Source organism: Eublepharis macularius, chromosome 4 (genome assembly GCF_028583425.1).
Source record: "Eublepharis macularius isolate TG4126 chromosome 4, MPM_Emac_v1.0, whole genome shotgun sequence".
Lineage (NCBI taxonomy): Eukaryota > Metazoa > Chordata > Lepidosauria > Squamata > Eublepharidae > Eublepharis > Eublepharis macularius.
In genome coordinates, this window is record NC_072793.1 from 172,318,618 (window position 1) to 172,344,755 (window position 26,138).

Genomic DNA, 26,138 nt, shown 5'->3' on the forward strand with positions numbered 1-26,138 from the left:
AGAAAAAGTGCCCTACCATCTGCCTTTCTCCCAGGCAGCAGCAAAAAGAACCCAACCTTGATGCCTTCTTTGCCATCTCCTCCCTGTGCTGAAAGGAAAAGAGCCACCATGCAGCCAGATGAGGTACGGTGTGTGTGTGTGTGTGGGAGGGGGGACACTGTGGAGACAGGCAGCAGATGGGATGGTGCTATCTGCTCTGCTCAGGCTCCTTCCCCTTGGTTCCGATGTCGTGTAGTGGAAGGTGGGAAAATCCATTCTTGAGTAAACTGAAGAAACAGTTAACCTCTCAGGCATTGCCCAATAATTACCCAAATCCTCCAGGATGTGTTACAAAGCGAACCTATATTGCTTTGCTTTGTTCTCTTTGGAGCTTCCCTGGGGTATCTCGGCCCTAAGCAAAGTTGCATGGAAACCTCGTTTAATCAACTTTTGCTATAACAATAAGGGTGTAACGGTTGTCTGAACGGAGAGCACCCTGGGAACAGATCCGAGTTGTGGAGAAGAAATGAGATGACTCAATTGCTTGACTAAGATTTGAGTCCTGTGGCACCTTTGAGACCAACAAGATTTTTAGGGTAGGAATTTTCAAGAGGGAGCTCTGACTCTTCAAAGCTCCTACCCTGAAAATCTTGATGGTCTCAAAGGCGCCACTGGGTTCATATCCTGCTGTTCTATTGCAGACCAACTCAGCTGCCCACCGAAAACTGCCAGTTGCTTGAGATCCCCCATGAGATCTTTCTCACCCAATCCTCTCCCATGCAAATTGCCACTTAACCTCCATACCCCCGAGACAAACATCCTTCCTTTCCAATCCATTAAAGATGGGAAAGAAGCTACCCCGCGAAGCCCTGGCCCTCATAATCAGCCAAAGTCACTGTCCTTTTGCATGTTCAAATGCACATTTCTCCAGAATTTCCTTCCTCCCAGAGGGGGAGCGCACCTTTCATACCTGTGTGAAACAAAGGAAGAGTCCATTGAGGAAGACAGAGCAGGTGGCAGGCTGGTAGCCCCCGGGGAGAGAGAGCTGCCCCTCTGGCTCCAGGATGCCCCTAAAGGCAGGTGGGAACGGAAAGCCTCAGGGCTCTGTTCCCCTCCTGGATGCTTCTATTCAGAAATTGTTCTGATATCCAAGGCTGCGTACCACAGGTATAAAGAAATGCTTCCTCCTTCTTCTTCCAGGATTCAGTGTCCTTTGAGGAGGTGGCTGTGTATTTCTCCCAGGGGGAGTGGGCCCTGCTGAGCCCAGCCCAGAGAGCTCTCTACAAGGAGGTCATGCTGGAGAATTTTGGCCACGTGGCCTCTCTGGGTGAGGATCCCTTTCTCCTTGGCTCCCTTCTCGATGCTGGATGACTCTGGATACTTCTCAGCGTTCTGCTAGGAAGTCCCAGATGTGGAAGGGTGTGGTCAGGCCTATGAGCTAGGCTCTGACATCTTGTAGGCTGTTCCGTCAGGGGAAAATAGAAAGTCTCCGCCTGGCAGTCCTGTGTCTGGGCCACGTGAGAGGGCATCAGAGGAGGTGATGCTTGGTCTGGAAAAAGTGGGGTGGTCTAAGCAGGGGCTTCTCTCCAAGCTAGGTCTTGCCTTACCTGTGCTGAGATGCGGCTGCCGAGGAAACCCTGCTAACTTCTCTGCCAAGTACTTAGTTTTCATCTGGTGTTTCCATCTCGGCTGGGCACAAGGAGCAGGCACAGAACTACAAAGGCCAGGTGGATAATCTCTGGCCCCATACTGTACTCAACCCACCCCTGTTACTTGCCTGTGGTGTGTTTCTAGGAAAGACAAAGTCGGGGAAGCTTGAGATTGCTGGATTTATGTGCATCATAAGGACCATAATTCTGGTTTTTTTCCCCTTCTTGATTAAAAGGACCTCAGATTGTCAAACCTGATCTCATATCCATGCTGGAAGAAGAGTTATTTCTCCAGGGCTCTGATGAAGAAAAGGGATTGGCAGGTAGCAGCTCCATTCTGTCGTAGGATTGTATGTTCCCAACGCTTCCTTCTCGGGGCTGGTATTTCTGTGATCGTCTTTATCCTCACAGTTTTTGAGCTTTTCTTAAAAAGAGTGTGACTGTGTTGTGAATGCTGAAAAAATGCCTGCTGAGCTTGAATATAGGAAAATTGTGCCTTCCAAATCAAGCCAAGTATTTTTCAGTTAAGGTGGCAGTGGATCTCGGTATCGTTCTCTTTTCTACCTAAGATTCAGGAACTGAACCTGGGGTCTTGTGTGCTGAAAACACGGGCTTTACCGCAGGACAGTCCCAGTTTCAGTCGCTGGTATCTCCAGTTAAAAGGACCAGGCAGTAGGTGATGTGAAAGAGAGCAAGTCTTTTTTGACAAATACTGATGTAGAAGGACCAACAGTATGATTTAGCACAAGGCATCTTCAAGTAAACCCCCCCCACCGCCAATTTGAGGGCATTGTTGAGAACAATTCAGCATCTTGCAGAGTAAATCCTCCTTTTCCCACTAGCCGGGATTCACCTCTTCCAATTAACAGCCGATTGCCTGTTATCTGGAACAGCCACTCAGAAAGCTGATCGGGTTCCCCAGACAACCGGTTGAAGGGGTTTTCGTGAGATTGGGAGATGCTTAGAGAGCCCCTGGCTGAGAAAAACAGGGTGGGCTGGAGATATTGTCAGTTGCATTGGAGGGGCATTTGGGCTGACCCAGAGCAAACTTGGAGGCATCACAGAGTCTGGGTGAAAAAGTGGCTCTTGTGGGAGGCTGAAATGCTTCTCCCTTCAGTGTCCATGCAAGATTGATAGCTGCCACTCATTCTGCTGGTGGGGCAAACTCAAGGTGCATGAAGAGTGAACACTCACTTCGGAGGTGGGCTTCAGTGTTGAACGTAAACCTGATTCTGAAGTTTTCTTCCATTCTTGCTTTCTGCCCATGTTTAATTGCTAAAAGGAGAAGTTTTAGAGCTGGTGCCTCTGGAGGGACCCCTGTTTTTTTATCATAGTAGAAGAGAGGAGACATGATGTGGGCGATGCTCCCAAATTCTGGGGTGACCCTCTGTGGCTCAGAGGACAGGTCAGAAGAACAGCATTCTAGTCCCACATCTTGTTTTATACAGTAGCCAACGAGTTATTCTGGAGGGCCAACAGGGCATAGAGGCCAAGACCCATAGAGACCAAGACCCTCACCGGCTGCTGCCTCCCAGCTTGTCCTCCCAGCTGGCTGTGTCTGGGCTGATGGCTCTGGGTGGGGAAGGGGAGCTTCTGGCTGGGATTCAGCATCTGACCGTTCAGCTGTGGTCGGCTGATGGGAGACAGGCTACTCCTCCTCAGGAGGAGCAAGGCTGTCAGCAAGCCTCAGCTGTTCCAGCTGCTCCTCCTCTGAGGACTCGTCAAGCTCTGGCTGTACTATGACACAGCTCTGGTGTTCAGAGTTTGACAGCCTCTGTATGTGGAGGCTGCCATCAGTCACCAGCCACTGATAGACCTCTTCTCCCTGAATTTGTCTAATCCACCAAGCAGGTGGCAGTGCCCCTTCTTCACCCAGCTGGGGATCAGGCGTGATGGAGCCTGCCTGCCTGCCCTCCATTTCCAGAGTCTGTTTTATGTTTTTCCCCACAACAGGTTTTGTTGCCAGTAAGGAAATAATCAGCATGCCGTTCTTCACAAAACCAGGAATGGTTATTAGTGGATCATTTGGCTGTTGGACCAATGGCTGTTGGTGGATCATTTTTAATGTGTATTCTTTCAAACTTAAGCTAACTGAAAATGATAAGTCTAGAGAAAACATAAAATTCCAAACTTCACCAACTGGTTCATAACCTAGAGGCCATTACCATTTCTTTTTAAATGTTTGGCCAGGACCACATGCAGCTACACTTAACAAATTATTGAATACAAGAAACAAAGCCCGTTGAGGAAAAAATACAATGGGCTCTAGAAAGCTGTTTTGGTTTTTTAAAAAAAAATTATGAAACATAATAATCAGTCATCTTGCAGCCCCCTTCCACAAGGCTCCAGCCATCTATAGGATATCCCAACTCTGGCTCCTGATGGATGGTTCTCTTAAGCTCCTGGGGCCTGTCTGGATCTTTCCCAGCCCCCTCAGGTTAGGTGCAGGGATGGGGTCGCCAGCCTCCAGGTGGCGCCTGGTGATCTGGAATGAGAATGGATCTCCAGATGACAGAGACCAGGTCCCCAAGAGAAAACGGCTCTTTCAAAGAGTGCACTTTATGGAATCACACCCTACTGAGTTTCCTCCCCTCCCAAACCCTGCTCTCCCCAGTGTCAACTCCAAAATATCCAGGAATCACAACCTGGAGCTAGCAACCCCACAGAGGGAATAGTGGTTTAGACTATTGAAAGGCTCTGCAGCCCCCTCCCACCAGGGTCCAACCATCCACAGGATATCCCAGCCTCTCACACCTAATGGATGGTTCTCTGAAGCTCTTGGATTTTTCTCTGCCCCCCAGCCCCTCCCTGGCATTTTAAAGTAATTCTGCAGGGTGTGGCTGGCCTGGTCTTACCCCCTGCCTGGCGAGGCCAGGGTGCCAGTGCTACTCTGGCAGCCCCGCCCCCACAGCCCCTGCCGCGTTTCATGGCCTCCTTGCAACAGGTGGGCCAGCAGCAGGCCTTAGCAGTGCAGCGGGGACTGGGGAGGGCTGCCCATGTGGGCCGAGCATTCCCCAGCCTGGCTGCAGCTATATTGGGGCAGGGAAAGGATTTCATATACTTAATACTCTGGACTCACCACCATGCGTCAAAATTACTCCTTCATCCCGACTTCCGGAATGAAATAGCGACGCCACAGCAGCTGAATTCTATGAGCTCCCTGCTGTGACCTTCCTGGTTCCTTGGGACCTGAGAATTCAGGCCCCCAGGTCATCCCCCCCCCCCAGAGAGGGGAGGCAGGCAGGAACAAGGTGAAGAGCTCAAGGAGTCTGGCAAACCCTGAGAAGTCTCAGCACCGGTTCCGAAAGCAAGGACCAACTGAAGGGCCTAAGGTCATGAAGCTGCGGAAACCGAAAGTCCGACAAGATTAACTCTACAGCAAATATAAGCAGATTCCGAACAGGACAGATAAACTTCAAGACCGCTCAGAAGATTTATGACCCCTTCTACCAAGTAAGCAGATTGTTTTTATGGCTTTACGAAGGCTAGCCAGCCTATTTGTGAAGCGGCCCGCTGGATTGAAGCTGGGAGGAGGAGGGGGAGACAGATTGTAAAGAGATCCTCTCAGCAGACGGCTGGAAAGCAATAAATTTTTGAACATAATTAACAAAACAAAGCTTTTTACCACTGTGATGAGATTCGCCATAACATGTAGCAATCTGAAATGGCTTATTGGGAAGATGATGTACTTATCAAACTACAAGAAGCCTCCAAACTAATGGCAGAAATATTAATTAAAGCAGATGGGATACTTGGAGCGGAAGTGGATGAAAACAAGATAAAAAATGTCAACACAGAGCAAGTCTCTAAGGAGACAGATCCATTTGAAAGAAAAATAGAACAAAGAGAGACAAATTTACAAAATGGGGAAAATTCATTGAGTCTACAAAATGGACAGTTGTACCAGTACGTCATCTTCAAGATACAAGGCAGTACTAAGAAAGGAGCAAAACCACGAAGCAGACCTGTAAAGAGAGAATCCAGTATTTCACTACTGAATGGAGAAAAAGGAGTACAGCGGTCCCTCAAGCAGAGAATTAAACAAAGAAGTGACAACATTCTTGCTGACCCTCCCCTGAACTGGATGGAAGATAAGAAAATTCACCTTCAGCGGTGCAGATGGGATAAAAACTGGATGTATCATTTTACAGGAAGAAAGAAGAAAAAATAAGGACAAATTCCAGAATGAACATCTAATAATCCAGACCTAACACCTGGTCTCTATGGAAGGAGAAATATGGATTATGATCTGATTCTCTCTGTATGTCAAATGATATGCAATATAGATCTAATAAAGCTTTAGAGCCTCTGAATTATGATAGATTAAGAATGTTTACTGTCAAAGGGATGATGGCGATGTGATGGTTGGGCCCTTGAAGCTTTCTATTCGTTGTTGACTTTAGTTTTTCCTTTTAGAATATAAGTGAGTGACTAAGCTAAGTGACTAACTGCTCTTTTTAACCTTATGATTATGAAAACCCAAGTAATAGTGCAGATGGTCAAGATAAAACAGACGAAGGACCTAGTTTTCTCTTTTTTTAAAAAAAATGGGAAACTCTGCTTTATCCTTGTAGTTTATGTAGACATTCCAGCCTTATCAAGATGAAAACCCAAGCAAATAGCTCTGGCTGGACTTTTCTTGAACTAAACACTGACCTGGCCTCCCTACCTCTACCATTATGAAAATCTAAGCACACAAGTTTGGAGGGTGTGGCCAAAACAAGAGACAAGAAAGAGGAAAACTAGCACAAAAATATTTCCTTCTCATATAGATGTATATCATTGTTTGATATTTATTGTTCTGCTATTCCCACTTTCTGCACCTAGAATGACTTATATATAATATATATAAAAGAATGTTAGAAATGACATAAGGAATAGGATAAGTGGATTAAAAAGCGTAACCATTAAATAATGTCTATGGAAATAAAAGGGAAACTTGAAGGAATATGGGGCGTTAACTATATATTTAGTGGCTTTTTATACTTGGATTGATATATATCTGTCTTGTGGTGAACCTGCTAAAATTTGTCTTCTTGTTGTAACCCCTTCCCGCTACTATAAAAACCCAATAAAAATTGATATATATAAAAAAATTAACTCCTCGCCACCACCGATCTTGAGGTCCCCTTGCTGCCACACTGCAGGAAAGGTGGGTGGCTTCTTTGCTGTTCGCCACCGGGATCGACGGCAGTGAGGTGCCTTTGTGTTTGTCAAGCCCCGGCTGGGCTGGAGGTAGGGCAAGCAAGCTTTTCTGTTGTTCACCACTGATTGTGTCTTTCCTGCAGCTCGGTAAGGGCTTGAGGGCTTGACAGGTGCAAGGGTGCCTCAGTGCTGCTGATCTCAGTGGCGAGCAGCAGGGAAGCTGCCCGCCCTTCTGGCAGCCCAGCAGCGGCTTGACAGGTGTGAGGCCACCCAGATCCCAACAGTGAACAGTAGGAAGTTGCCCACCCTCCCTCCAGCCTCCTTTCCCCATTAGGGGGGCTGGAGAGCTCACCTGCGCAGTGGAATCAATGTAAATCATCAGCAATACGCTTTCTCAGTTATGTTGCAGGATAGTAAGTGGATCTTTATTCCTGGAGTGACATTTCTCTTGAGGTGCTGAGAACTTAAAATGAATTTAATTCTCTCTGAAATTCCCCTTTACAAATCCTAACGGAGCAAACTTTTAACTCAAAGTATCGCAATACGGATACGTTCCAATTACTACCTTTGGAAAGGATGCTATAATGTATTTGTTATTTATCTATTACTAGTAACAAAGCCCATTGTGGGGAAAAAATACAATGAGCTCTAGAAAGGGCAGGGCAGCTGGCGTGGCATTGCCCCCTCCCCAGCACCTCAGTGGATGGCAGGTGCCCTTGTGCGCTCCTGCACTTGGCAGCCACCTGGTTCAGCCCCATTCGGGTCAGACCAAGCTGCTGGCGTGCCAGGGAGTGCTGCCAAGGGGAGGGAAGGAGGCACTCTGGCGCACTCATGCACCTGCCGGCCGCCCAGTTTGGCCCCATTTAGACCAAACCAGGCAGATGGGAGGCGTGGGGAGTGTGGCGGGGGGAGCAGGCAGCCTGACGTGCTCCTGCACCTGCCAGCCATCTGGCTTGGCCCTGTTTGGGCCTAATTGGGTGGCTTGAGGCTAGGATTGCCAGCCTCCAGGTGGTGGCTGGAGATCTCCTGGAATTGCAACTGATCTCCAGGCCACAGAGTTCAGTTCACCTGAAGAAAAGGGCTGCTTTGGAGGGTGGACTCTATGGCATTATCCTGAGGTCCTTTCCATCCCCAAACTCTGCACTCTCTAGGCTTCACCCCCCCCAAATCTTCAGGTGTTTTCCAACCTGGAGCTGGCAACCTTATTGGAGGCATGGGGAGTGCAGCGGGGGTGGGGTGGAGAGGAGCAGGCAGTCTGACACGCTCCTGCCTGTGCCTGCCAGCCCTGTTCGAGTGGCTGGAGGTTCAGGGAGCACAGCAGGGGGAGGGGAGCTGTCATCCTGACGCGCTTCTGCCTGTGCCTGCCTGCCCCGTTTGGGCAGCTGGAGGCACAGGGAGCGTGGCGGTGGGGAGGGTAGGCAGCAACCTGATGCATGCGTGCCTGTGCCTGACAGCCCCATTTGGGCGGCTGGAGGCGCCGGGAGCATAATGAGGGGAGGAGAGCAGGCAGCCTGATGCTCTCCTGCCTGCACCTACCAACCCTGTTGGAGCTCCTCTTCTGACTTACCGTTTGGGTCAGTTCCAATAAGTATACCCATGAAATGCTACTTTCTGTTTGACTGTCACAAACTACCAATTGGTCAATACCAGCTAGTAAGTTACAGGACCAGGTTCCCAAGAAAGACTTTAGAAAGTGTATTGAGAGACCAAGCATTTGAATTCTTACAATCTCTACACCATTTAATTGCATCTATTATCTAATAATCCAGGGTTATACAAATCAAGTTTCTCTTTCTTTTTTGTAGGTGTGTGGGAATCGGTGTTGGAGAAAAAAGATACATATTCAAATGCGAATGACCATGTGGAATATTATGATGCTGAGAGAAAAGAGAGAAAACATCCATCAAAACGGAGAAATCTCCCTCTTTTAATAAAAGATCGTGACTCTCATGAGATTCTACATATTCCAAAAATATACAAAGTAGGCAATAGAAATAAGGGCCAGGCAAGTGAGGAAAAAATTAGCGAAAAATTAGACATTAATGTACATTGGAACACTCATAACGGAAAGAAAATACATAAATGCCGAAAGTCTGCCAAAAGCTTTGGGGAGAAGGATAAGTTAATTTCCTATGAAAGAATTCTGAGAAAGGAGACAGAATATAAATGCTTGGAGTATGGAAAAGGCTTCATCTGGATTTCACACCTTAATTACCATAAAAGAATTCACACTGAGGCAAAACCATATAAATGCTTGGAGCGTGGAAAGAGTTTCAGTGAGAGTGGAAGCCTTACTCATCATCAAAGAATTCACACAGGGGAGAAACCATATAAATGCCTGGAGTGTGGAAAAAGCTTCAGTCAGAGTGGAAGCCTTAAAAAACATAAAAGAATTCACACAGGGGAGAAACCATACAAATGCCTGGAGTGTGGACAGAGCTTCAGTGAGAGAGGAAAACTTACATCCCATCAAAGAATTCACACTGGGGAGAAACCATATAAATGCTTGGAGTGTGGGAAAAGCTTCATTGAGAGTAGAAAACTTGCATGTCATCAAAGAATTCACAGAGGTGAGAAACCATATAAATGCCTGGAGTGTGGGAACACATTTCGATGGAGGGAGAACCTTAGTTTCCATGAAAGAAGTCACAGAGGGGAGAAACCATATAAATGCCTGGAGTGTGGAAAAAGCTTCACTCAGTGTAGATCACTTACTGTCCATCGAAGAATTCACACAGGGGAGAAACCATATAAATGCCTGGAGTGTGGAAAAAGCTTCAGTTGCAGTAAAAATCTTACACGCCATCAAAGAATTCACACTGGGGAGAAACCATATAAATGCTCGGAGTGTGGGAAAAGCTTCATTGAGAGTGGAAAACTTGCATGTCATCAAAGAATTCACAGAGGTGAGAAACCATATAAATGCCTGGAGTGTGGAAACATATTTCGACGGAGGGACAACCTTAGTTCCCATGAAAGAAGTCACAGAGGGGAGAAACCATATAAATGCCTGGAGTGTGGAAAAAGCTTCAGTTGCAGTAGAAATCTTACTCGCCATCAAAGAATTCACTCAGGGGAAACGCCTTTGAGTATGGAAAGACATTGCATGTAAAGCAAATTGGATTAGACAAAAAGCTATGCAATAAAACATTTTATATACTTAATTCGTAATTCAGGAAAAATGGATAAATTATGAGATATTAAAACTACAATCATATTCCCTTTATGAAATTGCCATTTTTTTACATATTCTGAAGAATGATACAATTGTGAGAGCCTTCTTTTTTATTTGTGTGGTGTACAAGCAATCATATACCCTACCCTCTGAGATATTTGGGAATATCGGTCAGGTCTGTTGCCCACTGTCCCTCCATACTGTTACCCAGCTTAAGATACGTTGCAATAGCCTCGTGCACCTGTTCCCTTGTTGCTTTCCAGATTCCAGGATGGTCAAGCCCTTATCTCTGATAGCTCGCCACAGCGGCCTTGGGACAGCTCCTTCCATCCTGCTACTGATTATGTTCGGCTGGGAGTGCTGGAGGGGTGGGGGGAAATGTGGAAGGGTTGATATAATGTATCATGTACACAATGCGTCATTCTTAACAAGAGACCTGTGTACAGCCAGACGCCTTTAATAGCTTCTGTGTTACCTATGGACATGTATGAAGACCATTTACTCAAGAGCGCTTGGATTTCTTGCTGCAAGGGTTGGGAGTCACCTTCAGCATAGCCTGTCACGTGTTCCAATATTTTACAGCCCACAAGCACTTCTGCTCTGTCTGGAGCCTGAGGTGACTCCCAGCCCAGATACAGCCTCCAGGGACTCCTTGCAGCCCCAGGGGCCTAGGGAAACTGGTAACCCAGTGACTAGTGACTCCCTAACCAGCAGCCAGCAGGCTGAGAATGTTTACTGGGCAGCAGAGAAGGCTGCTCGGAGTGGCAGCAGGCAGAAGCATGGCCAGGAGGGCCAGTAAGAGCCCCACAGAAAGCAGCCAGCCAGAGGCAGGAACCAGGAGAGCAAAGGGCTGGCCACTGTTGGTCCAGCCACTGGGCTGCACCCTGGGGGCGGGACCTTGGAAGTGTTGCTGGTGATGAGAGGAAAGATGAAAATGGGCACGAAGCCCAAACTGGGGTGGAATTACCCTGGAGATGGACTGGTAATGCTCTCCAGGACAGGAGGAGGCAGTCCAGTGAAGCAACCAGGTTCCTCAGCTAGATCTCGGACCTGGGGCAACCTCTGTTGGTGCACCTGCAGGACTGCTGGCGGGTGGCCGCAGGTATTCCAGAACCTGTCAAGGCTGGTTTATGGTGGTTGGCAGCGTGTTATGTGCCATCAATTCGCTTCTGACCTATGGCCACCCTATGAAGGAAAGACCTCCGGAACTCCCCCATCGTTAACATACCTGATCAGATCCTGCAAACTGGAGGAAGTGGCTTTTCTTGAATCAAGGCAATCTCATTTGGTCTTTCTCTTTTCCTACTGCCTTCCACTTTTCCAAGCATTATTGATTTTCCAAAAAATCTTGTCTTCTCATGATGTGACCAATGTACAATAGCCTCGGTTTTGTCATTTTAGCCTCTAAGGAGAATTCAGGCTTGATTTGATCTAGAACCCACGTATTTGGGGTTTTTTTGGCAGTCTGTGGTAGCTGCAAAACTCCTCCAGCACTGCATTTCAAATGAATCAATTTTCTTCTTGTCAGTTCCCTTTACTGTCCATCTTTCACATCCATACATAAGAATGGGGAATACCATAGTTGGGATTATGTTGATCTTGGTCCCCGGAGACACATCCTAACCCCTTAGGATCTTTTCTAGTTCCTGCTCTTTGAAGTCTCAGTATCGTGATTTCTTCGTTGCAGTCTCCCATTTGGTTGGTGAATGAGCCAAGGAATACTAAAAATTCTGACATTTCATTTTCCTCATTGCCAACCTTAAAACTGTGGAATTTCTTGGTAATTATTACTCTTGTAATGATTACACAACTTAATCTTCAGCTGTGATTGCACTTTGCTGTTTTCTCCTTTAACACTCTCCAAGCTAGTATATTGCAACAAATCAAACTTAGTTTTATTGAATTTGAGTCATGTTCTTTGCACTTTTGTGGTAGCAGAAAAAAACAGAAACCTAATCTAAATAACACTATTCCCTGTTACGAAACCAGCTAATATTGGCTGTGTGTCAGTGGGATTACAAGAGTTCAGGTCTGCTTACCCAGGAGAGCTCTGGAGACAGCATCTTGCGTCTTACAAGACTTTGGTGGGGGGAGGGGAAGAGCACAGGAAGAGGAGGAGTCAGTCAAATAGAAGCTTCTTGCTCAGACAAATTGAGGCGTCTAACAAACAACACAGTTGGCTCTATTATAAGGAGAGAGAGAGCACACCCTCTCCAGTGCCCAGGCATTCTGAGCTACCTCTAGCCTAACGCTGGCATCAGTTTCAGGTGGGTGGCCGTGTTGGTCTGTAGTAGAAGAGCAAGATGCAGGTCGAGGTGTGCTACTGGACCTGAATGCCTCTCTAGCATCAGAAGACCAGAGGATCTCGGACTGTTTCCACAGAGGTGGGCCACCACGCAACAGCACCTTAAGGAAGAGGCTGCCTGCAAAACACAACCGGTACAAAAATGGAGTCTGGAATCTAGGGGCAGCAGTTTCTATATTGAATTTATGGCTATGAAGAAGAAAAACGAAATGAGCAATTTCAAACGCTAGCAGGCTCGTTGCCAACTTTGGGCGAACCTCGTTGGGTCTGTTCACCATGGTGGAGAGTCGCCCTATAATTTTGAACCAACTGCATGGCTAACTCGCATTGACACACATTTGGAAAAGCCAATTGAGGACATGACAGTCCTGGAAGGCATACCATTACCTTGCCTGTGACTCTGTGAACCGTCTGAAGTTATATACACGCTGCTTATCAGCAGTTACGAGCTGGCTACTTAGCCTTGTATGGACTCTCTGTACCCGAGAATTTGTGGGACTGTAGAAAATTTTGCCCTTATATATATTGTGTTAAATGAACTTCTGACGCAGTTTAATTGTGAAAAAAATTATTTGTATGAAATTGAATAACACGATAGAGTTGAACGGATTTATTTGTAGTGAATTTGCGGATCAATATACATAGTTGTATATTCGGTTTTGGGATTCCTGTGGTTTACCACTTCTTGCTTGTTCCAGTGTCGGTGGAATCCGTCCTTATGTGAAGTAGCCTCACCATTTTAGGAAGCCAAGGTAGCCCCCTCCAGATAGCAAGACCCTTCCTTTGCCTTGGGCTGTGGTTAATTGCCTCAAAATTTAGTGCCCTCTGACCAGATCATGCCCCACCATGGGGCTATGCTGTTCCCCCCTTGGGAATTGGGGAGTGGCTTGAGGAGGAGGGAAGCAGCCTGTGATGGAAATGGGAATGGAGTGTGTGTGTGAGAGAGGAGGGGGGGGTGCTCTCCTTGGTGGGTTTCTCTGCACATTTAATTTTAACCCAATTTATACAACAGGAGTTCTTAAGATTTTTGTGGTTTTATGCATTTTTTTTTCAGTGCTTGTTTGCACTTTTGAATGGAATGACTATGTTCAAAAACTAAGGTCTGAACTAGAAAAAATGAAAACAAAAGAAAGCAAAGCCTTTCCTCTCTGTGAGAACAAGACTCGAGGCAGGTCACCGACCCCAATAATGAACACATTGAAGATGATCTTAAGAACTATTTCATGTGAGGCAACCTAGAAAAGCACAGGAAAGGGGCAAAGTGAGAAAGCCCTTCCCGGTTCTACCACCCCCCTCTTCCAGGAGCCCCTTCCGAGTTTCCAAGCTGCTGTTTCAGTTGCTGGGAGGGACTCTGGTGAACTCCAACCAACTTTGGAGGGGGTGGTACGGTGTATGTGTACGCACAATGCATTCCCATCTGCCCCCTCTTCTGCACAGCCACTTTGTGCAAAGCCAAAGACATTCCCTAAAAATGATATATGATATGGGGGTGGGGGGATACACACCTGCATGAGGGTCGAATGGGGAAAGGATTTTGCTCTTCTTTGGGACTTGGTTCTGGGACAGGGTGCAATGGTTAATGCCTCAGTGCAGCAGGAGGGCAGGAGATTTCTAGGGGAAGAAAGAGGACCCCCTCCCCCCTGCTGCTTCTGCCCCCTTGCTTTTCAGCCTGACCCCAGCTGGCTTCCTCTCCCCCCCATCCTCCAACTCCTCCCACATCAGGATCCCAAACAATGCCCCCTTGAAAAACAGAGGTGGAGTGTTAGAGCAGCCCCCCCACACACAGACACTGCTGTGTTGTTTGTTCTCCATTTCATGTATTGAAATCCTGCAGTTTCTGAACTGCGTTCCTATTTCACTGGGGGGGTGTGAAGGGAAGAGTGTTCCTTGCAGGTGCCCAGAGATTATTAACTGCCATTGTAGGATCTCTTCAGGGTCAGCAGTACTTGACGGAACAGAGGCTGGGCGAGGGGTGGGGGAGATGCTCAGCCAAACACAATTTCAGTGTATTCACTTCCTCTCAGGCACTATCCAATAATTACCAAAATCTGCCTGAAGTGAACATACATTGTGTTGCTTTGTTCTCTCTGGGGTATCTTGGCCCTAAGCAAAGCTGCATGGAAACTTCGTTTAATCAAGTTTTGCTATAACAATAAGGCTGGGTTTGGGGTGATGGTTGTCTGAATGGAGACCACCCTGGGAACAGATCCGAGTTGTGTAGAAGAAATGGGATGACTCAGTTGTTCGACTGCAGGGTTTGAGTCCAGGGGCACCTTTGAGACCCAACAAGATTTTTAGGGTAAGGGCTTTCAAGAGGGAGTTCGGACTTTTCAAAGCTCGTACTCTGGAACTCTTTATTGGTCTCAAAGGCGCCACTGGACTCAAACCTTGCTGTCCTATTGCAGGCTACCATGGCTTCCCACCTAAAATTGTCAGTTGCTTGATGCTGCTTTCTCTCACCTGGTCAGGCCTCATGACAACTTTCCCACACCTATGCAAAGGGTCACTTGACCATTCAAGGAGGATTTCATTCATTCGTTCTGTTCCTTCCAGCTTCAGAGCACACATCAACCATAGGAGCAAGGGAGGCCTAGGGGTATGAGAATGAGGGAGAGTAGAAGTCTCCCAGGGTGGTAGATACTAAGGTGGTTTTGGTGAAGCCAATCTCAGCTCACCCTTCCACCCACGCTGCATTGCAAATACTGAGAGGAGGAGGGCAGGGCAATCTAGGAGGGAGGAGGGTTGGGCCAGGGTGGTGCTCCAGCCCTTAGCCCATTGGCTAGCCCACCCGATAGGGGAGAGGGCAGGAGGGTGTGTGGGGAGGTGAGGCCAGGGGTATTAAGGAGGGCTCCACAGACCTACCTGGGAAGCACTGGGGATGCTGGGTCTATGCTTGAGAGAGAGGCACAGTCCCTGGGGAGTTCCAAGAGTGATATAGCCCACACTCCGTCCTGAGGCTGTGGGGGGGGGGCCTTGGGGGAAGCCAGGATCACGGATGGGCATACATATACCCCAAACAAGGGGAGGCTCATAAACCCTTACATGGCACTTTTTATGGAAGGTGACAGGGACAGAAAATTGTCTTTTTCACTTTGACACAGATTTTCCCTCTAAATAAAACAATTGCTTCCTAACAGCAGAGTAACAAGTGGAGTGGAATAGAATACATCTTGATTAACTCTCATGAAATCCTCAGAGCAAGGAGATAAAGTTCAAAACAGAGCTGATTTGCAATGAAAGAACTTTTGGTTACACTAATAAACTGGACAGGATGAGAGACAGTTTTGAATTTTTCCTTATCAGCTGTTGAACCTCAGAGAGGTTATGAAACTACGTAATACGTATTCAGAGGAGTTAGCCCTGTTAGTCTGTAGTAGCAAAATAGTAGAGTCCACTTGCACCTTAAAGGCTAACCAACTAACTAACCACCTTAAAGGCTAACCAACTTTACTGTAGTCTTTAAAGTTGGTTAGTCCAGTCTTTACTGGACTCTTTACTATAAGAAAACATATATTAGCATAGAACCTAAGCTCACTCTTTCAGAGCATGAATACGTAGTCAATGACTTGCTAAGGGACAGGAACTACAAACTATGCTAGTGGGTACTGTCTGCTAATGTAGATATGCTCCTACTGGGTAGTTTCCACGTTGTTTACAATGCCATGTTATTGCAACACTACAAGGCAACACAGCCTCCAATGACAAAAAACAACTGTACTGTGTATAAAACAATTAGCATAACACTTTGCTGTATTTCAATAGGTTCATATTTTGATTGACTGTATAATAATGCAATAAATACAATTCAAAAAACCTAATTCAGAGAATGCATGTCACGCATCTGACGAAGAGAACCGTGATTCTTGAAAGCTTATGCTACAGTAAAGTTGGTTAGTCTTAAAAGTGCTACTAGACTCTTTTTGATTTTGTTACTACAGACTAACATGGCTAACTCCTCTGGATCTATGTCAGCATTTAGGTCTAATCACGCCACCATGTAATTTCAATACATAATATACAATGTGTTAAAAAGTCTTAAGAATTTAAAGTAACAATGCTCAGTGAAAAAAGACTTTTAAAAACTGTAAAAACGTGCTACCAGACAAGGTTTAGTTTGTATATAGCAAAGTAACTCCACAAGGACAAAGCTCCATGTGTATAGTTCTTGTCGGCTGGAAAGGGGAACGCTGTGAAAAAGACTTGCAGCTTGTGGATGCTAATAAGACTTGATTAACGAGATTTCTGGATAGATTCCATCCCATTTCATATTCTTTACCAGAGTATACATAAATAAGCAAATAGATTATTGAGCAGCTAATATAAATACATCAAAAAAGAATTGTGATGAGCTAGCTGCACTAACATTGCTCTCATCCTATAACATAATTCTCTTAGCAAGTTTCCGACAACTCATACATTCCATAGTGCGGGTGCAGTGGAGCGCCCCTAAGCGGGGACAAGCGAAGAGTCGCACTGCCTGCTGCCACGGACCGGAAACCAAGGAGGCCAGAACAGCTGCTGCCGGGCTCATGAGCTTGCCAGAGGCCTGCCTCCAGCCCCCCACCTCTGCCTTCCCACCGGCCCGAGGAGTGCTGAATCGCCCAGGCCGGCCATCTCCTCCCCACCCCAGACTTGCCACCGGTCTGAGGGGTGCCGAATCGCTCGAGCCAGCCTCCTCCCTCCTCTCCCCTGCCTGCCCACTGACTGGATGAATCGCCCCAGCAGGCCGCCTCCCCCCCATTCACCGTTGCCTCTTCTCCCCGCCCCCCTCCTGGTTTTTCCTGAGACCCGATCTACCTTTTCCTTTCTTGGCTGCTGCGCAGGTAGACCTGGTCTCACGACCCACAGAGGCCAGGTATACCTGCCATAGCTCTGCTAGCTGGGTGCACCTGGTCTTTGTACTCCTAGAGGCCAGGTCTACCGCCCATAGCATTGCCAGGCAGCTGTATGAGTGTACTAGGGCCATTGCCGCCTCTTGCCAGTAGCGCTTCCTGCCTCTACAGCCAGCTGCAAGTTGCAGGAGCATGCCAGGGCTCTTGATGCTCCCCCCCACAGTGCTCCCAGCTCTGCAGCCAGCTGTGGGGATGAATCTGGTGCCTGTGGGTCGCAGGAGCTCTCCAGGGCTCTTGCCGCTCCTGGCAGCACTTCCAACTTCTGGAGCTGCCCGATGTGGCCCATGGAGGCAGCAGAGAGGCCCAGCACGGTAGCACTGCCTTCCCAAGGCCCCACAGCAGGGCCCTGCAAAATCAGTTTTCTAGAGCCCATTGTATTTTTTTCTCACAACGGGCTCTATTTCTAGTAAAATCTAAAAGGCTAACCGTGTTCCAGACAACTCACTTCCTACCCTAGCGTGCCTCCAGAGGGCACTGCTGTGGAGAGAAGCCCAACAGAGAGAGCCTGTCTCTCAGTGTGCGCGTGGCAGGAAGGCCAGGCCAGGATGAGGCATGGAGCAGGTGCCCCCCACCCCCTCCAGCCTGGGATCAGGCATGGAGCAGGAGACAATGTTCAGCCTCTCTTCACCCGGCCAAGATCAGGAGCAGAGCAGGCAGAAATGCCCACCGCCCCTTCACCTTGTCAGGATCAGATGCGGAGCAGAAAGCAATGCCTGCCCCTCCTTCAACTGCACAGAATCAGGCACGGAGCAGGCACGGAGCAGGAGGCAATCCTCCCCCTTAAAGGAGTGGACCTTTAATGTCTTTAATTAAATTGATATTTTTGGAAGATATAATTTTTCTGATATTCCATGCTAACAGCTTTAAAGATTTTAGGGAGCAACACCATTATTTGTTTTGTGAATAGCAAATCTTTTTGGATTTAGGTTATTTCTAAATTCTCCAATATTTTTCTTCCCATTAATAGTTGTTCTTTCCATTTATAGTTATCGATATTTTTTTTTACTGCACCTATGTTCTGATTCCAATTTTCTTATTTTGGACAATACTTCATGGTATCCCCCATTGCTTGGGAGGCTTCACACAACATATTGAGTTCAAAATATTGTTTCAGTTCTGAATTGATTTCTGAGTGGATTTTTTTATTTTATAAAAGAGATTTGTTCAATATCCAGTCAGTTTGCCTTATTTGTGCATCATTCGGTATTAATATGCAATCTATCCATGCATGATCAGTTCAGATTTTAGCACCAATTTGAGATGATTTAGCAGAGTTTATTAGATTACAGGTTAGGAAAATGTAATCAATTCTAGTATAGATGTTATGTGTAGGTGAATAAGAATAGTCTCTGTTGGGAGATGATGTCTCCAAATGTCAAATAAATCAAATTTGTTCAGAAGATTTACCAACTCTGATTCTGGTTTTGTTAATTTATGTTGATTTTGTAGTAGATTTATTGAGTGCGTAGTTCATTATAAAACTGAAATCATCTCCAATTATTATTTCCCTTTCTGCAAATAGGTGAAGTTGTGTAATGTTATCTTCCAAAAACTGGATTGGTTTTGGTTAGGGGCATATACTGAAGCCAATGTAATTTTTTTCATTTTCTAATGTGCCTTTTATAAAGACATCTACTTTTGGCAACGATTTTTGTGGATGAATGGGCAAATCTACTATTTTGTGAGAGTAGAATGGCCACTCGATTTGGAGGTCCCAGGGGCCTGGTATTGTTGAGCATACTATTATGACTTAAGGACCAGGGTTATATTCTTTCTTAGATGAGTTTTTTGAAGAAATAAAATTGCAGGTCTTAATTTGGTTAGCCCACTTGTCACTCTTTTAGCCTTAATCTTATTATTTAAACCTCTGCCGTTATTAGAAACTATTCTACATTCTTGGTTCATAGATAAGAAAAATTACAGAGCAGCTTGTTGATTCCTTTAAATTTTTCAACACCAATTTTAGTGACTAAATCCCATGCACTCAGTATTATGGTATTTAATTGTTTCACCTTAGAAACACTTTTGGTAATGATTCTGAATTGACAACTGTAAGGAAACTGTATATGGCCTTTATAGTTATCTGTCAGTGATTTTCTTTTCTGCAAGATGATAAGACTTGAAATACAGTGATTTCTTTTTTATTGAGTGGGATCCAAGATGGGCAGCTAAAATACTTTCTTTAGTGCAGTGGTGTAAGAATTGCACTACTATGTCACGTGTGAAGTTGGGAGAAGATGAGTTTGAAGGGCCTATTCTATAGACCTTGAGGATTGTTGGAGCTATGCATCTTCTAGCTGTAATGCACCAGCCCCACCCACACACACACGTGCGCGCGGATGTGGACCCTTCCACATCTTCTTCTAGCCCCCTAAGTTTAAGATTGTTCTGGCATAATGAGTTATCTATTTCCATTAGCTCATCTTGTGTGTATTTCCTTTGAGATTGTAGTTCTTTTATTTCCTCCTGGAGAGTAAGGCCAAATTCTAATGCAGTGTCTGCCACCTGCACTGCCTCTTTAAGGGTTTGCTTAAGTTCTCTGAATTATTGATTTAGGAGCTCCAGAAGTTGAGGTAATTTAGAGGAAAACTTCAAGGTCTGTTGTCAGTTCCTTCAGGTCGCTTTTAGTTATAGGTGAGTTGTCTGCTACTTGTATTGTCGAAGGCTTTCACGGCCGGAGAACGATGGTTGTTGTGGGTTTTCCGGGCTGTATTGCCGTGGTCTTGGCATTGTAGTTCCTGACGTTTCGCCAGCAGCTGTGGCTGGCATCTTCAGAGGTGTAGCACCAAAAGACAGAGATCTCTCAGTGTCACAGTGTGGAAAAGAGAAGAGATGTAGGTCTGCTACTTCTCTGCTATGTTTGGCCACCAATTTAGCTTTCAAGTTATCTCCTGGTCCCCTTACATTGCTGAGCTCACTGGAGGGAAAACAAGCTTTTATACAGGGGGAATTGGCAACTAGAGGCTTGTTCCTGCTGCTGCTCAACTTCCCCATGACTTTATTTAGCTGACTCAAAGCTGCTTGTTTTGCTGCCTTTGGGAGGATAGAGGTTGGGAGTTTCGGCTTTATGTGTTTGCCATTGTTGTGAGGCAACTGGTTGTATGCACTTTCTAAATTTTCATGAAAATTTATTTGATTCTACACTCCAAGAATTTCTATGGTTTCTCCTCAGTGTGAATTCTTTCATGGCAAGTAAGGCTGCTACTATGACGAAAGCTTTTTCCACACTCCAGGCACTTATATGGCTTCTCTCCTGTGTGAATTCTTCTATGGGAAGTAAGGTGTCCACTCAGACGGAAACTTGTTCCACACTCCAGGCACTTAAATGGCTTCTCTCCTGTGTGAATTCTTTGATGGGAATTAAGGCCTACCCTCTGACGGAAGCTTTTCCCACACTCCTGGCACTTATATGGCTTCTCTCCTGTATGAATTCTTCAATGGACATTAAGACCTCCCATGTTACTGAAGCTTTTTCCACACTCCAGGCACTTATATGGCTTTTCTCCTGTGTGAATTCTTTGATGAGTATTAAGGCTTACCATCTGTTTGAAGCTTTTTCCACACTCCAGGCACTTATATGGCTTCTCCCCTGTGTGAATTCTTTGATGGCAAGTAAGGCTTCCACTCTCACTGAAGCTTTTTCCACATTCCAGGCATTTATATGGTTTCTCACCTGTATGAGTTTTTCGATGGGAAAAAGGTGTCCACTGTTACGGAAGCTTTTTCCACACTCCAGGCATTTATATGGTTTCTCCCCTTTGTGAGTTCTTTGATGGATAGCAAGGGAATTCTTTCTCTTAAAGGTTTTTTTACACTCCAGGCATTTATATGGTTTCTCCTCTGTGTGATTTCTTTGATGAGAAGTAAGGCTTCCACTACGACTGAAGCTTTTTCCACACACTAGGCATTTATATGGTTTCTCTCCTGTGTGAATTCTTCGATGGAAATTAAGGCCTCCCCTCCCAGTTAAGCTTTTCCCACACTCCTGGCATTTATATGGTTTCTCCCCTGTGTGAATTCTTTGATGTTTTTTTAGGCTTCCACTCTCACTGAAGCTTTTTTCACACTCCAGGCATTTATATGGTTTCTCGCCTGTGTGAATTCTGTGATGGATAGTAAGACTTCCACTAAAACTGAAGCATTTTCCACACTCCAGGCACTTAAATGGTTTCTTCCCTGTGTGAATTCTTTGATGGAAAGTAAGGCTTCCATTCTCACTGAAGCTTTTTCCACACTCCAGGCATTTATATGGTTTTTCTCCCGTGTGAATGAATCTATGGCAATTAAGGCTGTAACTCCAACTGAAGCGTTTTCCACACTCCAGGCACGTATATGGTTTCTCCCCTGTGTGAATTCTTTGATGTAATTTAAGGTTTCTACACTTACTGAAGATTTTCCCACATTCTAGGCATTTATACGGCTTCTCCATTGTGTGAAATCTTTTATAGGAAATACTGTTTCCACTCTGACTGACATTTTTTCTGCATCTCAGGTATTTATCCCTTTTTTTCCCCTTATGGGTTTTCCAACGCGTATTAATGTCTAATTTTCCAGGATTCCCCCCCCCCCCCCCAGTTTCCAGGCACTCATTTCTATGGTCTTCTTTTTTCTGGAGTTGTGGAATTTCAAGAGAATCATCACTCCTTAAAAGTCCAGAATTATTCCTCCCTTTAGGTGGCTGTTTCCCCTCCTCCTTCCTCAGTGCATCGCAATATTCAGCCTTCTCATTCACATCTGCAGATGGGGCCTTCTTCTCCATTTCTGGATGCACAGATTCTGGATTCACTAACTTACATGTACCTCCTGCAGAAAGAGAAACCTGGTATGATTTGGACACTTTTCACGTGTGTCAGAGTTTTCTCTGTAATAGTTGTTTCTACATTCTGTGATTATGCAAGAGTTAAGCTCACACAACCTGTAGCCATTTATCCCTACCCCCAGCTTTCTCAATTCCTTTTAAATTTCAAGTTGACTAAGTTAGCAGAGTCGCTTCTTCTATGGTAATGAACATAACTGAAGAGACAAAATAGAATATATATGATGGAGATCTTCCACCTTTTCTCTTTTTCTGCCTGGGTAAATTTATAGGAGTGGCGGTGGTTGGGGGACTTGTACGGAAGGCACCTTTTAAGAGAGGAACTTATGCCTTAACGCATACACACACATACACAAAAGAGTGTCTGAAGAGAGGTTGCTCTGAGCTTGCATTGTGGGGAGAGCGGACTGTAAGTCTAATAAATAAATGAATAAATAAATAAAACTTGAATTAATATAAGCTAAACTCTCTTTGTTTCTCTTGCAAGGACTCCTGGGTGAGTCTTAACTGATTTCTGCCTTCTTTAGCCTTCCATCTACCCTGCGACAAGATCCCTTTCGAAGAGTAATCAGGTTTGACAACAGGAGATGCACCATATGTTTGCGTCCTACACACCTTGGGAACATCCTCCCTTTTGTAATTCTTTTCTCTCTTGTTTCAAATGTAGATTACTATGGATAGTGTTAAAATTGACACCTGATCAGGAACAAAACATTGATAACTATGTATGGGAAGAACTCAATTTATGGTTTTAATGACTTCAAACCATGCCTTTTTGATGTTTGTTTGTTTCATTGTATATAGGCATGTGCCTTTTCTCTGGAGGGCAATGCATTTTGGCTTTGTCTAAAAGGCATCAGTTGTGTGATTGTTCAATAAACACTGCCTACTTTGCCAAATTCTCTTGCCTTGATTGTCTCATGCGCAATGAGATACTCTTTGCAGGGATTCCTTAGATTGTGTTAAAGGGAATTTCCCTCTCAGATTGTCTCAGAAGACAATCTGACATGAAAAAAATCTGAAATAATTAAGGTAGTTCTGCCTCTCTCTTTGACATAACTGAAATAAGTCTGACACCTAGGTAAAGAGAGATGCATTTTAACTTTTGCATTTTCTCTGTGCTCAGATATTGTCATCTTATGCTATTCAGTTCTATGTTTTTGTGTACCAATTCGATACCAAATTCTTTATGATAAAAATTTCTATACCTGAAATTGAAGTCTTCTGCAATTGCAGAAAGCCTCCTGCTTTGCCCTCACAGTGGCTGCTTAACTGAAAATGCCTTAAAGTCTGTCCAGGGCCAGCTGAAGTGATCTTTGCGCTCTAGACTCCTGTTCTCTGAGAGCGGGACCACAAGTGCAAAATACTGCAAAAAGCCATGGAGGCTTGGTGAGGTCACTTTGGGGGGATTGGAGGAAACTGTGAGGAAACCATGTGGAAACCTCACTGCTGCTCTGCTTTATCTGCAGTCGCACCAGCAACAAGGAACCTACAAAATCCCATCCCGGTGTGGAAGCCACTGAGACCAAGACTTGGTGTCTGGACACACTTTTAAAAGTCACACCTGGAAGTCTGGGCCTGTGACTGACTAGATGGCATTGACTGATCTATGTAGTTGCTTCCAACATGCTGACCCCATAAATGCCTTTAGGAATGTAACCCACACCCTCTCTCTTCCCTTCCAGTAAGATAAAACAGCAGAGATCCGCCTCTCACCCCCCTTCCACTCCAGCGCTGCTTTTTTTCAGCATTTAAAAATGTCAAAAAAGCAAAAATGGGGGGAAAATTGAAGAGTCGGGTTGACACTGAAAAAGAGAAGCCAGTTATGGGAGTGACAATTTATGCTCCGTTCACCTTGAGTTGCCCTACCAGCAGCAAGTGTGGCAGTTGTCAATCTTGCACCTTCTCCGAAGGGAGAAGCACTCCTGCCTCCCACCACAGCAAGCTCTTCACCTGGAATCTGTGCAACACCCAAATTGGCTCCAGGCCAGCCTGGCTGCCCTTTCAGAGCAACCAGCCATTGCTCTGTCTCACCTCCTTTCTTTCCGTCAGCATCTCTGCTGAGCTGCCCTTCAGAATCACTTAAAATATTGCTGTGTTGCAGGGTGGGTGGTATAGTGTTATTTCTGGGATTACAGGGACTCAGAAAGTGCCTCACCAGAGAGCCACTGCCTCTCTGAGTGGACAATACTTGCCATGAGTGATCTAACTTGGGAGAAGCAAGTTGCCTATTTCCCATGTTTAGGATCTACAAGCACCACTTCACCAGTTTGACATAGTAGCTAAGAGCATAGGACTCTAGTTTGGAGAACCAGGTTTAATTCCTCACTCCTCCACTTGAAGCCAGCCGGGTGACCTTGGGTCAGTCACAGCTTCTAAGAGCTCTCTCAGCCCCACCCACTTCACAGGATGGTTGTTGTTGTGGGGATAATAACATTTTGTAAACCGCTCTAAGTGGGTGATAAGACATTCTAAAGGGTGGTATATAAATCGAATGTTATTATTATTATCATTCACGATCCAGCCAAGCTCTTTAGAGAAGAATCTCAGACACTGGGAAGAAACAAGGAACAGAAATCCCCCAGCCCTTGGAAGGAAGCAGAGGCAACACACAGTCCCACGAAAGAGCGAAGCACCTACCTGCCCATCCCTCCTCTTCTTCAGAGATCAGGAGAAACCGCTCTTCCTCCTCTTCCAGCCAGGATATGAGGTCAGGTTTGGCAATCGGAGGTCCTTTCAATCAGGAAAAAACCCACAAAATTAAAACTTTCCTGTGTGGACATAAATCCAGCATTCCCAAGCCAGGTGGACCATCCCTCTAGAAATACGCTACAGGCGAGTCAGAGGGGTGGGGTACAGTATGGGGCCAAGAATCATCCACCTGGCACTGGCAGTTCTGCCGAGCTGAGATTGAAATCCCAGCTGAAAAGCTAAGTAAGTAGAAGAGAAGCCACTGCAGGGTTCCCTCCACAGACATATTCCAGCCACGGTAAGTCAAGGACCAAGACTGAAGGGAAGCCCCTGGGTAGATAGCTCCACCTTCTCCAGACTATTTGGCTTCTCTTTGGATGCCCTCCCATGTGCTCCAGGCACTGCCAGGCAGGGGGTCCATCTCTGAAAGGAGAACCCAGACCCCCTCCCACATTAGAGGGAGGATCAAGGAAGGTGGCAGAGATCAGCCACTGGGCCCAGGGCCACATCCTTCCTCTTGAAGGAACTCCTCGGTCGCTTCTCACAGCAAGAAGGAGACAGCCTGGAAGAAAAGGATGCTCACCCAGAGAGGCCACGTTCCCAAAATTCTCCAGCATGACTTCCTTGTAGAGAGCCCTCTGGGCTGGGCTCAGCAGGGTCCACTCCCCCTGGGTGAAACGCACAGCCACCTCTTCAAAGGACACTGGAGCCTGGAAAAAGAAAGCATTTCTTCATATCATTGGAAAGGTGGTCCATGAGAAAAGAAAATCCAAGAGGCTGGTCTGTATAGCGTGTCAGGTTCAGAATGCTTTCATATATGTTCCTGCCTAACCGACTCCATTTTTAATCCTTTCAGTGTTTAAGTGCTTTCTTCACAGGTGCCAAGGTTCCCAGGCAGCTATCTCACAGAGAAGGATTGTTTTGGCTACCACTGTTCCACCAAGAACCAGCCGTGAAGGACTTTCGCTTTCCTAGCTTCAAAGGGATTGTTTTGAGAACTATGGGGGGGAGGTTGGGCCTGCTGGGATCTGTTACTTTGTACCTCATGCTTTGCCTGTCATTGGTAACAATTCACATGTACCATCCTGAATATTGTATTCAGGCTAGTGGACTATAATGAACTAATTCTTCAGTAAAAACCTTTTGGAAACAATGGACTGTTGTCTAATTGCAGAAGGTAGTCGGGAGTAAGGACATTATCTAGCCACAGTTCTGACATTTTGTTACCAATCACCTTTTCCAATGCCTAAGCCGGATCAAACGGACTCCAAAGCTGTCCCGCTCAGGGATCCTTTGTTTGACCTGTATGCCTCCCCCGGCTCTCAAGGATTGGAACCTCAAGGACCTGTACCAAGAGGAAACAGCTCCTCTGTTACTACGCTCTACACTCTCGCTCCCAGCAGTGCAGATACCCGGCCCAGAGCTACAGCCGAACCACTGTTTTCCGTACCCACTCCGACGCAGTGGGGCGCGAGACCAAGGGAGA

General features: G+C 45.9%; 1 protein-coding gene and 1 pseudogene across 1 annotated transcript; one reads left to right on the plus strand and one right to left on the minus strand.

Moving 5' to 3' along the window:
- The window catches only part of LOC129327844 (zinc finger protein 420-like), a 107,014-nt pseudogene extending 85,466 nt beyond the window's left edge, over nucleotides 1-21,548 (minus strand).
- Nucleotides 9,079-9,885, plus strand: LOC129327013 (zinc finger protein 3-like; the record flags this gene model as incomplete). The annotated part of the gene is made up of 2 exons (XM_054975393.1): nucleotides 9,079-9,343; nucleotides 9,512-9,885. Coding segments are annotated over 2 exons (639 nt in total), but the record flags the coding sequence as incomplete, so codon positions are not given.
- Nucleotides 21,549-26,138: the final 4,590 nt, after the last annotated feature.